We start from the raw sequence: 15294 nt of genomic DNA on the forward strand, positions 1-15294 counted from the left end.
TGCAGCGGATTTCGTCCCTTTCATTCAGAAAGAGCCCTGATCTAATCGAGTGCATTTCCTTTTATCTTTCCTTGTTCTTCTGTCAGCTGATAACAGAACGAAAAAGAAAGTGGCCCATCGGGAAAGAAAGCAAGACTTTTCTGCCTTTAAACAGACAGACAGCGAGATGAAGGTGAAAATATCACCCCAGCTTCTCCTGGCCATGCACCGTTTCCTAGCAACAGGCAAGTGCCGCTTATCGCAGTTTGAGATCTCTACGAACCCTGGACCGTGTTTCTCACCCACCACTGCCTGGGGTGGGCTGGGGGTGGAGACCGGGAAATGGGGTGATAAGTAATGCCACTTTTGTGTTTTGTTTTCTGTTTTTTTTTTGTTTTGTTTTGTTTGTTTTGTTTTGTTTTTTTCTTTTTAAATTCTCTCCTCTCCTGTGTTCAGTGTCGGCATGAACCCTCTGAGACATTTACCAGGGGTGGACCAGTAACTTAAAATTGGTCTGAAAGGTAAGGATGAATGTTAGTGCCACACTGCATGTGAACCGTAGGCCAGGTCATCTGCTTCCAGCTCAGTCCGGGGGAGAGCCCGCTGGTGGCGTGGGCTGGCAGTGCAGATCAGACACCCCCTGGCTGTGTGTCGGTCAGTTGAGTAATTCTCTCTCCAGCTTGCCTTGGAAGAACAGTTGGACATCAGTGGTAACCTGGGTGCTATGATTTGCAAAGAAGAAAAATAGATTTTTTCAGAATTAAATCTATCTTTGATGATGTCGATGAAATCAGAAATTCTAAGAGCTTTGACATGGATTTCTCGATGGCCTCTTCAAGTCCGATTAACTTGGGCCCATTCCAGGAGGCAAGCGTTCACATTAATTAAAACCACCAATCCAGCCGGCACTGACTGCTCCAGAAAGTCAAGGTTGAATGGACTTAAGAGACTGACTAACCCTTCTCACATCCCCAAGTGGCTCTCTAGGTGAAGGGTGAGCTCTGTTGGCCAGGGGAAACCTGAGCAAATCGGAAAGTACCCAGTGGCCTGTAGAAGACGTCTGTGTCCACGATGGGCATCCAGGGCCCTTCAGCTGCATGCAGCATACTTAAAATATTTCGAAAAGAAGGCTAACAGTAGCCATGCGATGGAATATTATGTGCTCTTTAAGACCTAGAAATGCTCACAATAATACTTTTGACATGGGAAGATACTCATAATTTAATGTGAGGTGAGAAAAAAACACAAAGCTGTAAGACCACTGTTTTCGTGCACGCGCGCACACACATCCACACACACACACACACACACGTCCACACAGGCACACGTGCTCACCAGCCGCTCAGAGGGACGGACTGGTGGGTTCATAGGTAACTTTCTTTTCCTCTTTATCTTCTTCCGTGTTTTCCAAAACTTCTACAATGTACTTCCTTATTTTGTTATTATCAAAGCTAATACAGAAGCTAGTATAGAACTTATGGTTCACCTCATGAAAACAATTTTTTAAACATATAAACAGTATCTTTAACTTATTTTTCTGAATCTGGTAATACTGTTCATCATTTCAGAGCCATACTTTAACATTAAATGTTCTCCGACTTGACCTCTGAGGTACCGTGAAGTCCACTTTCAGTAGGAGCGACCCTAAGCCAGTAATTCTGAGTTTTGTTATTGGAAATAAAATGGATTCCTTTGTCAATACAGATACGCATTTTTAAATTTTTTTAGTTAGCAAGTTGGAGTGCATGTCGCTGTGTGCACGTGCCTTGCTTCCCTTCTGAATCTCCGCCTTCCTTTGTTCCCAGACTCTCTCAGGTAGTGGAGTGGGAGAATGAGCACTTCGTCTGGGCACCTGGTACTAACCCACACCTAGATGCTTCCTGACCTTTGCTTCTTCCTTCGGCTGTTGTGGAACAGTCAGACTATTGTGGCCTGTCGAAGGGTGTCCTGGCAGTCAGGAGCCTCCTTCTGGTTGACTGTGATTTGTATCAGAATATTAGAGTAATTTTATAAGAACTGAAACCAATGACAGGTTGAAAAGGAAGCATTTAAACAAATACGAGACTTCGGCATTTTCTAATTTCTCCCAGGTAATCTGCCCCCAGTGGATCACCAAACGGAAGTGTCGTTACTCCATACTGTGTTGCTTTTATTCCGAGTATTCTTATATTCTAAACTCCTTAATCACTAGTATAATTTTTTTCCATCCATTTGAAGTGTAATATCAAGTTGTGTTTATATCTATAGAAGTAGAAGCATTTAGCCCATCCCAGATGTCAGAGAAGATCCTTCTAAGGCTGCTAAAGCACCCCAATGTCATCCAGGAACTGAAGTATGATGAGAAGAACAAGAAAGCCCCAGAATACTACCTCTACCAGCGAAACAAACCTGTAGACTACTTCGTTCTCATTTTGCAGGTCAGAAGAATTGTTCAATAGTTGTTTGATCTCACTGAGTACCCATCATTCCAGTTCTGAGGGGACTTTTCTGTAGGTGAATGGGTGTGTCAAGGTTCACATACTTAACTTCCGGGGTTGCCTGATACACGGGAGGATTTCATCCCCCTGTTTTCCTCTCTCTAAAATAATTTCAGTATAAAGCAATGTCATTAGTTACTTCAGTTTCCAATACTGAAGGGCACTTACTGATTGCTGAGGCATGGTGGCATTCATTTGAAAAATGGTGAATTCAGTTCACATTTTTGGAAGAGTTTGGAGAATTACCTATACACGTCCAAATCTTGGTTGGGCATTTGAAATTTAAGTGTCGTGAGTTCCTGGGGTCCTCTTTTTATCGTCTTCTCTTTTTTCCATTCTTCGTTAGGACTTGGTTGTCTACAACTTCCTAGAGGTAACTTACTATCTCTTCCTTTAACAACATCAAATTAATACATTTATTATTTTTATTCCTGGTTACTAACCATACTGTTCTACAGAGGAACTAATGTAATCATCACAGCCTCTCCTGGCAATGGAAACTTCGTTTCTTCTCACTAATAACAGAATCCACTGTATGAGGTGAGAAGGTCCATCCATTCTGGACCCTCCTTGAGGGGCTTTCGTGCTGGAGTTGATAGGAGGCCCTTATTATATCACAGTTTCATTTGATAAAACACTGTCCTTGACATGGAGACCAAGATGAACAGTACAATGAATGAAGTGCTGGTTTTACTGACTGCTTGTACCTCCTTACTGAAGAATTTTACAGGAAGTCTGAGTTTACCCAGTACAAGAATCCTAGCCCCTTAAGCATTCTCCTACTTTTTGGTGATTTCCTAGGTATGAATGGGAGGGATCATTAGAAAAGTATAATGAGTACTCAGTAGGTCCTGCAATTTACATGAGTCCAGCAAGGTCCCAATTATCAAAAGGATAATTAAGGAGGTTCTTTTTATTTGAAAGCAAGCAACTCTTATCAGATGTCTGGATGAGGGAAACTCTGCACAGTGTTGTGCTCATGTCCCTGTTTGGGTGCTGTTGTGATGTCTGGAGGCAGAAGAAACTAGAAAAATCTGTGCGGTAACTAGTCACATACCACTTTCATACATTCTTTCATGGAAACATCTCTTTGCAGGTTTTCTAATTCAATATGCTGATTCTTCTATTAGCCTTAGTCTCATTCAACGCTGAACTGTGTTTTTCTTTTTCTCTGGAGATAGACACACTTGCACCTCTGAGGGGGCTGTAGGGAGTTTATGTACTGCAGCGAGGGAATAAGACATGTGTGCTTCTAAAAGCTGGATGCGAATATTCCTTAAACCTAGAGAAACTTTGAATTCGCTAAATTTTGGATTACACTTTGTTTAAAGGAGGACTTTGAGGACGGACATGGTGAATTTCAGGAGTCATATTAGAAACTATGTTTCAGTTGTCGATTTTTATGTAGTCAGTCTGTATGAAGCTGTGATTCAGGAATGCTCTGTGGGGGAATAACAAAGCCATTTCCTGGTTGAAAGATCTAAAAATAGATTTTATGGAAGAGGGACTTCATACTCCATACTCCCCGTTCATTTACAATTAAATCTTTAAAGATAGTTTGGGTAAGGCGTTTGTGTGTTACCTGTATTTGAATACCTACCTCATGTTAAGTATTTATATAAATGTGACCTTTTTTTTTTTTTTTTTTTCAAATTGTGGAACTGATGAGATCATGGGGGTTTTTGTAAATAGTCTATGTGCTGGATTAAGAGGATTTATGGAGGGGTTTAAACTATGGAGCTCAGGGAAAATTAGGTTCTTGTCGGCGAGCCAATTACCTGAGTGAGGTACCCGGAGTATAAGAAAGTGAAATACCGTGACCCCTGTTAATCTAGCACAGCTGTCACCTTTTACAAAATATATTCCACTCTGAAATGTCCCTAGCCCAATTTTGGAAACTGGTGCCAGGTTATTGGGCATGTTCCTCTGCATGCTAGAGCATTAAATCAGAAGCAAGCTTCAGTATCTGCCTTCCGTTCCTGGCCCCGGAGCCAGTGAGCTGCCCTCCATCCGCAGACACTAGAAAAAACTCTTTTATTAAGTCATTGATGTTTGGAATGTAATTATAAATAGAAACCCATCGCTCTGAGTTTAAATGAAGTAAAGTCTAATTTATTCAAAGCAGTGAACCATTTAAGCTTAAAAGAATTATTCTGTAAGTTACTGGGCACATATCTCCCACTCCTTAAGTATAAAAAGGCTACGACCTAAAGTTTTATCTGAAAAAGTAGATTTTTTTAAACTAAGATGTATTGGGGGAGAATCAATAAGGACAGTGATAAAAGCACAATAAACACTGAAAGAAAAGTTTATTGGCTCGACATGTCTGAAATAACAAAACACATACATCCTGCTTATTACTGAGTTGTTTTCAAATAAAAAGGACCTCCTTAATTATCCTTTCGATAATTGGGACCTTGCTGGACTCATGTAAATTGTAGGACCTACCGAGTACTCATGGATGTGTGTATCCATGGAAATGGATAGGAATATAATTTTGGTGGAAAATAATTTCCACCATCATAAAAGAGTAAGCATACCAAGAAAAAAGTGTTTTAACTTGACTAATACAATTAACAGGAATTTGGAGAAAATTAAATATAAAGCCAGGAAAATACACTTTTTAAAAAGTTTTATGTACTTTGATAAAGTTGATGATTTGCTATGTCATATATAAGTTCTACTAAACTCAGAAAGGTAGAAATTTCTAGAACCACCTGTATAGATCATAATGAAATAAAATTGGACCTAAAAATACATAATTGAAGAGTACTAAGCCATTTTTAAATGGTGACCAATTCTCTTACAAAGGCTTATACATAAGGCTCAGAACAGGGCATTATAATGTATTCCCATGTGTTTCATGTGCATCTGTATATACATGAATCTCTCTGAAGGTTACTCAAGAGTCTAGTCACAGGTGGTTGCCTCTAAGGAGGGAGACTTGGAGGACTGGGAATAGGGTAGAAGGGAGACTTCTCCCTTTGAATTTGAATTTCTTACAAGGTGCACGTATTACCTATTTAAAGAAATGTTGAAAATATAATTAACATCAAGCTGATAAGCCCTAAGTAGCAACTGAATTAGAGTGAAAATATATAGAATATCATAAAATACAGAAAACATCATGAAAGACATTATTAAATAATACCTTATATGCTGTATGTCAAAGTTTTAAGAAATTTTATTCTGAGTACTAAAATAAGGAAAAAAAATCTGTAATTATCTAGAAAAAGAACACAGCAACAAACCGAAAAGAACAAATTAAATAATAAAGATAGTCATGAAAGAAATGTTAATGAGAAAGCCTTAAAGCCCATAAATAAAATCAAGATTTGGTTCTTTTAAAAGATTAGCAAAATCAGTTTTCTACTGATGTAATCCATGTGATAAAAGAGAAAAACAACAAAACAAGAAGTTCTCTCTTGTCCTTTAAAACAGCTAGATTCAAAGAAATCACTTGGAAAAAAATTGAAACTTGGAGGAGCTCATTTTCTATATAGTACAAATGGGCCAAGATGGTATGATCGTCAGATTTCCTAACTAAAAAGGTAGCAGTTAGAGAACAGCAACGTCCCCGAAGAGTTAATCACTGTGACTGACTAAATTAGGTTTTTTTAGGAATGCAGGACTAGTTTAAGAACAACAAAACCGAAATATGCCATGTTAATTAGGAAAGGGGTGAAGAAAAAAAAAAATCCTAATGCTCCTATCAATAGATATCAGAAAGGCAACTGACAAAATTAAGCATCCATTTTTTTATTTTAGAAAACAAACAAAAAAAATCTTTGTAAAAATCCATGGTGAATAGTGAACAAAAAAGAAAAAGTGCTGGTGGGGCACCTGGATGGCTCAGTCGTTAAGCGTCTGCCTTCGGCTCAGGTCATGATCTCAGGGTCCTGGGATCGAGCCCCGCATCAGGCTCCCTGCTCAGCAGGAAGCCTGCTTCTCCCTCTCCCTCTCCCACTCCCCCTGCTTGTGTTCCCTCTCTCGCTGTGTCTCTCTCTGTCAAATAAATAAAATCTTAAAGAAAGAAAAGAAAAAGTGCTGCAAAATCAGTCATATCCTTAAACTGACAGCCTCCTTTTTGGAATACATACATACAATCCCTCATACACATGCATCTAAAGAAATTATTTGCTGAAGTTATCTATGCAAACATATTTATAGCAAATTTGTTAATTATAAAGTAGTAGTAGTTCATATGTCTCAACCACTTATATTAATCACATGATGAGACCATCATTTAGTCATGAAAGAAGTGGAAAGCACACAGAAAAATATCAAGAGTGTGTGTACAATAATTACAACTACTATAAACCGTTTTTCTAATTCACAGAGTTGGTATTTTACAGTGAAGGATTTGTTGGTCCTTTGGGGAGTAAAATATCTAAAGCAAAAAATACATATATATTTTTTGGAATTATATATATATGTATCATATATATATATAATTCCTCCTTCCCATCACATAACCAGATTGATTTTTTTGAAAAAATACGAAATATAAAGAATACTAGGAAAACAAATAACTCTTTTCTTTGCCAATTACAGAATCAATAAGAGGAACACTTTTTTTTTTTCTGGTGTTAATTTTTCTGCTTGATTTCATGCCTCAGATTTTTGTTGTTGTTCAGCTGTCCCACTCACGTCTCTCTTCAGGGCCTCTGACAGGGCTTCAGAAGGGGTTTTCCCTGTAGAGTGAAACCTGTTCCTTTGTCGGGGTGGCAGGTAGCATCTTGGAACTTACACATCCCTTGACATTACTTAGAACCATTTCACCTGTTATTGGAAGAGGACTTTAAGCCTTCAATACCAAAGCTTTATTGAGGATTTTTGAGTTGTAGGGTCTGTGTGTCCCAGCGAATGATCTTTGGTCCTGAGTCAAGTACAGATAGCACCCATTTTGAAGAAAAAAAAAAATTACTCGGATACCCAGGGTTGACCCTTTTTTTTTTTTAATTTTTTTAAATTTATTTATTTGAGAGAGAGAGAGTGAGAGAGAGAGAGCATGAGAGGGGGGAGGGTCGGAGAGAGAAGCAGACTCCCCGCCAAGCAGGGAGCCCGATGCGGGACTTGATCCAGGGACTCCAGGATCATGACCTGAGCCGAAGGCAGTCGCTTAACCAACTGAGCCACCCAGGCGCCCCAGGGTTGACCCTATTTTTAACAAATTATAGTTAGATATGTGTAAATAAAAACTAGGTATAAGCTCCTTTTGCGCTCTTTGAGTTAGAATTTGTATAAACCAAAACAGACTTGTAATTAATATTTTAAATGTGTCAGTGACATTGTTTGGCTGCTGGGAAAGTACCACTGGTCCCAGTAAGGCAGGGGCTCTGGTGCAGGCTCTTTTGCACTCAGCACATTTGGGTCTCCGTGTGCCCAGCCATGACTGACCCTTCTTCAGCCCTTAGTTCAGTTTGGATTCCTTTGAATGTTTGTGCCGGATGCTGTGCTGTTATTTGGCCTCCGCTGGGTGTGACTGGGTTAGTGATGTTTGGTCCTCTTCTGTCCCTTTCTCTCCACTTCAGTGCTCCTCACACTTTCATGCACATCACTTGTGGATTCTGTAGGACTGGGGTGACGTCTGAAGTGCTGCTTATTTCTTACAAGCTCCCAGTTGATTGAGCAGCAAGCCTTAGCCATGATGATTCAGGTAGTAAGAACAACTTTACCATGCAATTGTGAGCCCCAAGGCACTGGCGCTGACCTCTGGTGGTGGCATTTGGTTAGAAGATGGTCAACCAGATGGTCCAAAATATGTGTGCATTAATTTTTGACCATCAAAAGTTTTTTAAAAATTTAAGTATTCATGAAGGGAACTTGCCATCCCAAGACTACATCTCTGGACTCCAGATTGGAAAACAATTGCTAGGGAACGTTTGAGCCACAGAACAGACCCTCTTTGGGTCATGCTTCCCCTCTTACGGGGCAGTGCTGGTGAACTTCAGCTGGGGTTCACGCCGCTGGGATTCAGTTACCTCCTTTCAGGTGTCAAGCCCCATGGAATACTCTGTGATGGTGATATTTAAAAAAATTAAAAAGAACCCAAAGGTGAGCAGGAGACTGCACTGATGCTCGGCATGTGGGGCCTGAGAGAGTTTTGGTCTCCCTGAGTCTGCGCCATTCGCTGACCACTTGATCTTGTTGGTGCCAATGAGGCTAGCCCAGGTTCCCACCTTGTGGCCAGGTACAGCACAAGACTGCTTTGAGTACTTTCTGGACGCTTAGGAGCTTTGAGGAGAGTTCCCTAATAACCTTCTTCCAAAGAAAGGTTAGGGTGCTTGTGATGATAACTTTACTTGGGAAGCCAACTTTGCCTGAGACAGGGAGACCTTCCTTCTCTTTTGTCAGCTTAAACATGAAGTCCGAGCTCTCCCTTTGGGAGCCCGTCATGAGCTGTGCTGATTTGTGTGTGTGTGTGTGTATGTGTGCTAATATTAAGAGTATAGAGTGAATTTGTGCATGTTTCAGAAGTTGGTATGTAGCTCCTTACACAGAAAAAGTCCTTATCTAAGGACACCTGATTGGTTGTGAGGCCAGGCAGGCCCTTTCCTCATGGGGGCGGCTTCGATTTGTGTACTGGTAGGTCTCTTTGGAAATGGTCATTTTGGGGAGCCATTGACACACATACAGGAATAAAAAATATTTACTGGATGTTTCTAAAACCGGCCTGCCAGAAAAGCTTCACTTCTGTAGTGAGGAGTACAGGGATGGGCAGTTTTCAAAGCATGGAATTGGAGAATCCTATAAAGCTAGAATCAAAAGAACCATAGGATCCTTTAGTCCATTGCACGTTTTATAAATGAAGGAAAATGTGCCTGGCACGGTGGTTCCTTCGTGCTGATGCTTGACAAAGTTTTCACCCGTTTGAGACAAAGTGAGAAAAATAAAGACAGCTGCAGTGAGATCTTCATAAAATTACATATATTCAGTTTAAAGACCTGTCTGTTCTGAAATTATGTATTTTCTGTATTTTGGGGGTGAAGATGTCTGGTCTGAAGCAAAATGGTGGTTAGAGTAGATGGTTGCATTTTTAAAAATATCTGTATGAAATAAAAATTCAGCACTGCTGTCTCTGAGGCTGGAGGTGCATTTTACTAGTTCTGGGAATCCACACACGAGGAACCAGGGACCCCGCGGACCACCTCGTAGCCTGGTTGGTGTCAGCTTGGTGGGCTGCAGGAGATGGCTGAGCCTCCCCAACCTGCAGGCGCGTCCCAGAGGGCAGAGAGATGAACTAAGATGGCCAGGATCCAGAGCTTTGAGTCTTTGTGCGGCTGTCCTTGTTCAGTTCGCAGACAGCCACCATGACTACGGGGGAGTTTCCTGAGTGACTAGGGTACGCAGAGGCTCCGGAGCTGGGGCCATTGTTCACAAACAGAGCCTTGTAGCACTGATTCCCAAACCTGCTACGTGCTAGAATCAGCTGGAGAGCTTTATTAAAATCCTACTGCCCAGGCTGCACCCATACGAGTTAAATCAGAATGCCTGGGAGTGGGAGCCAGACATCATGTTTTTTGTTTGTTTTTTTAAATCCCCAGGTGTTTCCAGTACACAGCAAGAATTGGGGATCCTCTGCCTTTGAGCTGACTTGGCCAGGGTTCCGGGCATGCCTGTGGTGTGTGTACTGCCCCCGGAAAAGCTCCTTCCCAAGAGGCACCCTGTATTGTTATCTACAGTCTTTTGGGGAGTGCCTATTACCCTGCTGGTTCTGATGAAAATTACAAAGAATTGTGAACGGCCGCCCATCCGCAGGGACACAGAATACAAAAGGCCTTGGAGCTTGTAAAACAAATGATCCAGATCCACTGGAGACCCATAAAGATGGAAGTCGTGATGAGGCTCTGTTGCATTTGATGCTTCCTCTTGATTTTCTCCATAGAAATTCAGGTTACAAGATCCTGCAGCCACGGTTGAGCTTACGACACAGACAGCCACATACGTATATATGAACTACCTGATACAAGGTCAAGGGTTAGTGCAGGAAGAAATGGATAAGTAACTGCCAAGATCTGTACCATCCGGAGCTTGGTTTTATTGTTCACCGGAGTCTCCGAGTATTATGTCCCTACCTGTCCTCTTCTTTCCCTCCTCTCTTAAGGGATCCTGCCTCTGAAGCTAGTCACTGCCCTTCGTCTGTTATTTCCTACCAGCTTCCGGCTTTTGCTCCCTTAGTGACCACCTCTTCTCCCTCTATTCTCCTCCACCCCCCCCCACCCCCCGCCATCTCCATCTCCATCCTGACCTTCCTCCTAACCCTCATTCTTCCGCTTCAGCCTTTCTTGATGGACCGTTTCTTGATGGACTCTTCTGGAAGGGAGAGTGTCCTGTCCCCTCCTGTCCCCAGCACTGATGCAGCAGAGCCTTTCCAGTGTTTCTATCCGTGCTCATGGTGCCCGTCTTCTGGTCAATTGGAGCAAACTTCTGCCATGATTTGTGACTGCCCCTCTCCCCCTTACACTTCCTTCTCCCTTTTGCTTTCACCAAACTGGGTGGATCCCTTATCCACAGCTTCTCCCCTAGCCCCCTTCTTCCAGCCCTGTGGTTCCTCATCTTCCAGGAGCCGAGCTGCTGTGTGCGAGCACGGGCCCCACTGGTCCGTCCCCCCAGGAGCCCCACAGTCTCCCCAGCTCTCCAGATGCTCTTCCAGCCGCTTCTCCCCCGCCTTCCCGCGCAAACCCAGAGAGCCTGGCTGTCTGCTGTCTCCCACCTCTGACCTGCCCTCCCTTCTCTTGGCTCAAATCCTCCTCCTTAGATTTTCCTTCCTGTACAAAATGTGTAGAAGAACAGGAAGTAATTTTTTTCTCTGATTCCCTTAGATTCTGGCCGTTTTTCCTCAGGGAGACTTTTTGTTGACCGCCCCGTCCCATAGGTCTTGCGCCTGCTCCCGTCTGTCGCGCCCGGTGGAAACTCACGGGTGGCAAGGGCGCCCTTCACCCGGACCCCACGGCCTCTCTGGGGCGCTGCGTGCTGTGCGCTCAGGGCTCCCGACCCCCGCTTGTTGGCAGGGCGGTTTTACATGGGGGGGGGGGTCAGCTCCTTTCTTAGAGCAAGAGAGTTGGTTGGGAAGTGATCATACTGCTATTTTGAGTGAAGGGAAACCTAAAAGAGAGACAGTAGATGATTTTCTGAGGAAATGATTGGAGGAAAGTCTTCCCTAACTGGGAATGTAGTATATGACAATAAGGAATGATGAAAATAATTGTTGTGTTAGTGGGCGGCGTAGCGAGCTTGTTGGCCAAGAGCTTGTTCTTCGCTTATTTAATCCTTCTGAGCCCCTATCCTGACTTGTAAGGGGGGGGAGTATTGTGTCTACTTCATGGAGTTATGAGCACTTAAGTGAATTAAGAAAGCACTGACTTGTTCGCACAGTTCCCCTTCAATGAGTGGTACCATCATTTTTCTTTTCCTGTCGTAAAGGATGTACCACAAAGGTACCTTTCATTGGAGAGGCAGCTCTAGTATGGTGACCAGGAGCTGTCTGGCGCTCGGCTGGGGAATCCAGAAGTGGAGCTCACTGACTAGGATATTCCAGTTGCCTGGAAAACGCATGCTGGGCACCTCCCGTACGGGGATCGCGGTGGACCCTCAGGCTAGCAGGGTGAACGAGGCGTCTGCAGTCCCGCAGGAACTGATGTGTGAAGCTGTGGACAAGTTAGAGGAAGAGAAGGGGAGGGAGGACTTCAGGGAGAGGTTTTGTCCTGATGTAAGGAGACTTGCTAAGGTGCTTTTGCAAGATTGAGGAGGAAGTTCGGAGGTGTTGCGGTGCCCGTGGGGGGTCTGGGTGACAAGGGGCCCCGCCTGCAGACACAGGATGCTGTGTTAGCGAGACCAGAGTGAGTTCGGTCCCTGGAGCCCCTGTAGTCCATGGCCATGAACCGTGTTAACCCTTAACCCTGGTGCTGCTCCAGCTTGGCCTCCTGCAAGACCATGTCTTCCCGTGTTTGCCCCACTGATGGGGCGAGAGCACCATCTTTTTATCACTGGAGGGTTACCGAAGAATCCATGCACAAACTAGGGATGCTGGGAAAATACTAAGTGGACTCACAGAAATTAAACCTCACACGTTCACGGTCATCTCTGCATCTCCAGCCCAAATCCAGTTTCCATGTTTAAGATGAATTAACCCTTTCTGCTAAGTGGGAAAGAGCATGCGAGGCTTTCCTGCCCGGGGATGATTGGGAGAGGAATTTAGACAAAAATCTCAGGGAGGACAAATCTTGCACAGAGCTTGCTGAGGGATTGGTGTAACTAGACTGAAAATGCTCCCCTTTTCTTCTCACAGGGGAAAGTGGAAGTAGAAGCTGGGAAGGAAGGTATGAAATTCGAAGCCAGTGCTTTCTCCTACTACGGTGTGATGGCTCTCACAGCCTCTCCAGGTGAGCGTCCGTCCTCTGCCCGTCGGGGCAGGGCCGGGTTTTAGGACAGAGCGCCCTTCCACGGTCACCTTTCTGTACCGGCCAGCTAGCCCTGTTTATCTAGGTCTTGACCTTTTTATTGAAGCATATCATGTATACCCCCCCACCCGCCCAAATCATAAGCCTGTGCCCCCATGAACTTTCACACAGCCAAGGCTCCCATGTGAGGTGGCACCCAGTTCAAGAGACAGATGTCACCGACCCCACTGCCACCACACTCTGTCACTGTCCCCCAGACTGCTGCCTTGACTTCTAAGCGTAGACTAGTTTTGCCTGTTTTTGAACTTGGTATAAATGGGCTGACACGGGATGTATTCTCTCGAGTCTGGCTCCTCCCACCCAGTGTTGTCCTTGTCACATTCGTCACTATTGCTGTGTGTGCTCGGACCTTCTCGTTGCTGTGCAGTGTTGCATTGTGTGAATACACAGCAGTGTACTTTGTTCGCTGCTGGTGGACACGGGGGTTGTGTCCTGCTGGGGGCTGCCATGCGTTGTGTGGCTGCGCACGTCTTCGGCGAGCGTCTCTGCTGGGCGTGTGTGTGGAAGTGGTGCCCGGGGCTCCCGGCCCTGCCGCCTGCCTCGGTGGCCGGGGCGGTGCACCCTCCTGCCTCTGCTGACCGGGGTTACAGTGGCTCGACCCCCACCGCTAGATGTTGTCGAGTCTTTTAAGTGTCCACTGTCCTGGAGGTTTTTAAATTTGCATTGTCCTGAGGATGAACGAGGTTGCTAATAGATCTTTATTGCCGATAGCCAGCTCTTCCTGTCTAGGCAGCTGGTCAGGTGAGTCTGCCAGCTAAGGACGGCTGTGCCCTAGGTGTCCGCTCGCTGTTCTGAGCCCCAGATGCCGGCAGGTGGTATCTGGTAGGAACACGGAGCACAGATAGCTTGCTTTGCAGTGTGTTTGTGACCAGGGCCGACAGGTAAACAGAGGTGCTGCAGTGCCACCTTGTGGCCGCAGAGCCAAATGACATGCTGTGCTAGGAAACTTACAAACCCCAAACTTCAAAGTAGCCCATCCTAAAACAACCTAGGCCGCTTCTGGAAACCAGTCTCAAAAGGGGAGGGGATACCTCCAGACCCATCTGTTTTTGTGACCTTAGTCTTCATCTGCCGCGCCACACACTGTCCCGGGCACCCAAAGATGTTACTACAGTTAGGAAGCCAAGGAAATGTTCAGGATTCTCTTCACGCACCTCAGCCTCCCCTGCCCCAGACGCATCTTCTCAGTATCCTGCTGTGGGGTTTTCAGCCACGTCGGCCAGCCTCCCCATTGCCAATGCGGACTAACACCAGTGTGAACATGGGCCTGTCTAACCCCACTTAATTGTGACTGCTATAAACTTGAAGGTGGTCTGCTCTCAATCCTCCCGAGGAGGCAGGGAGGTTCCTAACTAGTCTGGGAGGCCCTGGGCCACAGCTGCAGTTTCACTGCATATGGTGGGCTGCCTTTGAGAAAGGTCTTGGTTTCCTCCTTATTAAAAGGACACAATAAGGTTACCTCGTGTGATTGTTAGAAGAATAGAATGTGATGATACTTATCCACGCGAGTGCTTTGTAAGCTTGAGAGCACAGAGGAAATGTCGGTGTGAGAGCTGGGTGTTGACCTTGTGACTGCTGTTGGGCAGCCAGCCTCGAATTAGCCCCAGGTTAGCAGAGTCAGATTCAGAAGGTGGCTTTGAAAAGAAAGTTACAAGAGTAAGGATACAATCGTACCAATCACTGATTCTTGAAACCTAAACATTAGCCCGATTTATATGAACTGTGGGTTCATGTAAAGGCAAATCCTATTCAGAAAAGGAGTTGAGGAGCAGGCCTCCCATAGAGCAATCCTGTGGGACTGCAGCGGCCTGGCCTCATTGGGAAATGCCAGGAAGGAAGGAAGGAAGATCTCATTAATAGCATCTTTTTTTTTTTTTTTTAAAGATTTTATTTATTTGACAGAGAGAGACACACTGAGAGAGGGAACACCAGCAGGGGGAGTGGGAGAGGGAGCTGAGCAGGGAGCCCGATGTGGGGCTCGATCCCAGGACCCTGAGATCATAACATGAGCCGAAGGCAGACGCTCAACGACTGAGCCACCCAGGCACCCGTCATTAATAGCATCTTACTTATTACAAAGCCCAGTACTTTACTTGACAAATAGGATTTGGGATTTTGTATATTCATTGAAAGATACAGTTAGTGTCCTAATCTCAAGATAATATTTCTATTTCTTAATATTGATTGCCTAGAAAAATCCTACAGTAATCAGTTTCAAGGCCTGCCCAATTGCGTGTCAATTATACTGCAATTTAAAAACAAAAAACAGAGGGGCTCCTGGGTGGCTCAGTCAGTTAAGCATCTGCTTTCAGCTTGGGTCATGATCTCAGGGTCCTGGGATCGAGCCCAGAGTCGAGCCCAGAGTTGGGCTCCCT

General features: G+C 44.5%; 1 protein-coding gene across 6 annotated transcripts in view; it reads left to right on the plus strand.

Moving 5' to 3' along the window:
- Positions 1-15294, plus strand: part of CNNM2 (cyclin and CBS domain divalent metal cation transport mediator 2) — a 140520-nt gene that overhangs the window by 119280 nt on the left and 5946 nt on the right. For 4 of the 6 annotated variants that reach the window (XM_045878731.3, XM_045878732.3, XM_045878733.3 and 1 more), the window contains exons 3-5: positions 87-224; positions 2227-2396; positions 12748-12841. In XM_045878731.3, coding sequence (XP_045734687.1) covers positions 87-224; positions 2227-2396; positions 12748-12841 — 402 coding nt within the window. Of the gene's footprint in view, positions 1-86; positions 225-435; positions 501-2226; positions 2397-10003; positions 10620-12747; positions 12842-15294 lie in introns of those variants that run through there. The other 2 variants (XR_010412561.1, XM_064595227.1) reach the window with 2 other exon arrangements.

This window comes from Mirounga angustirostris, unplaced genomic scaffold (assembly GCF_029215605.1).
Source record: "Mirounga angustirostris isolate CCGP_5_RB_7025 unplaced genomic scaffold, mMirAng1.0.hap1 SCAF_6, whole genome shotgun sequence".
Taxonomy (NCBI): domain Eukaryota; kingdom Metazoa; phylum Chordata; class Mammalia; order Carnivora; family Phocidae; genus Mirounga; species Mirounga angustirostris.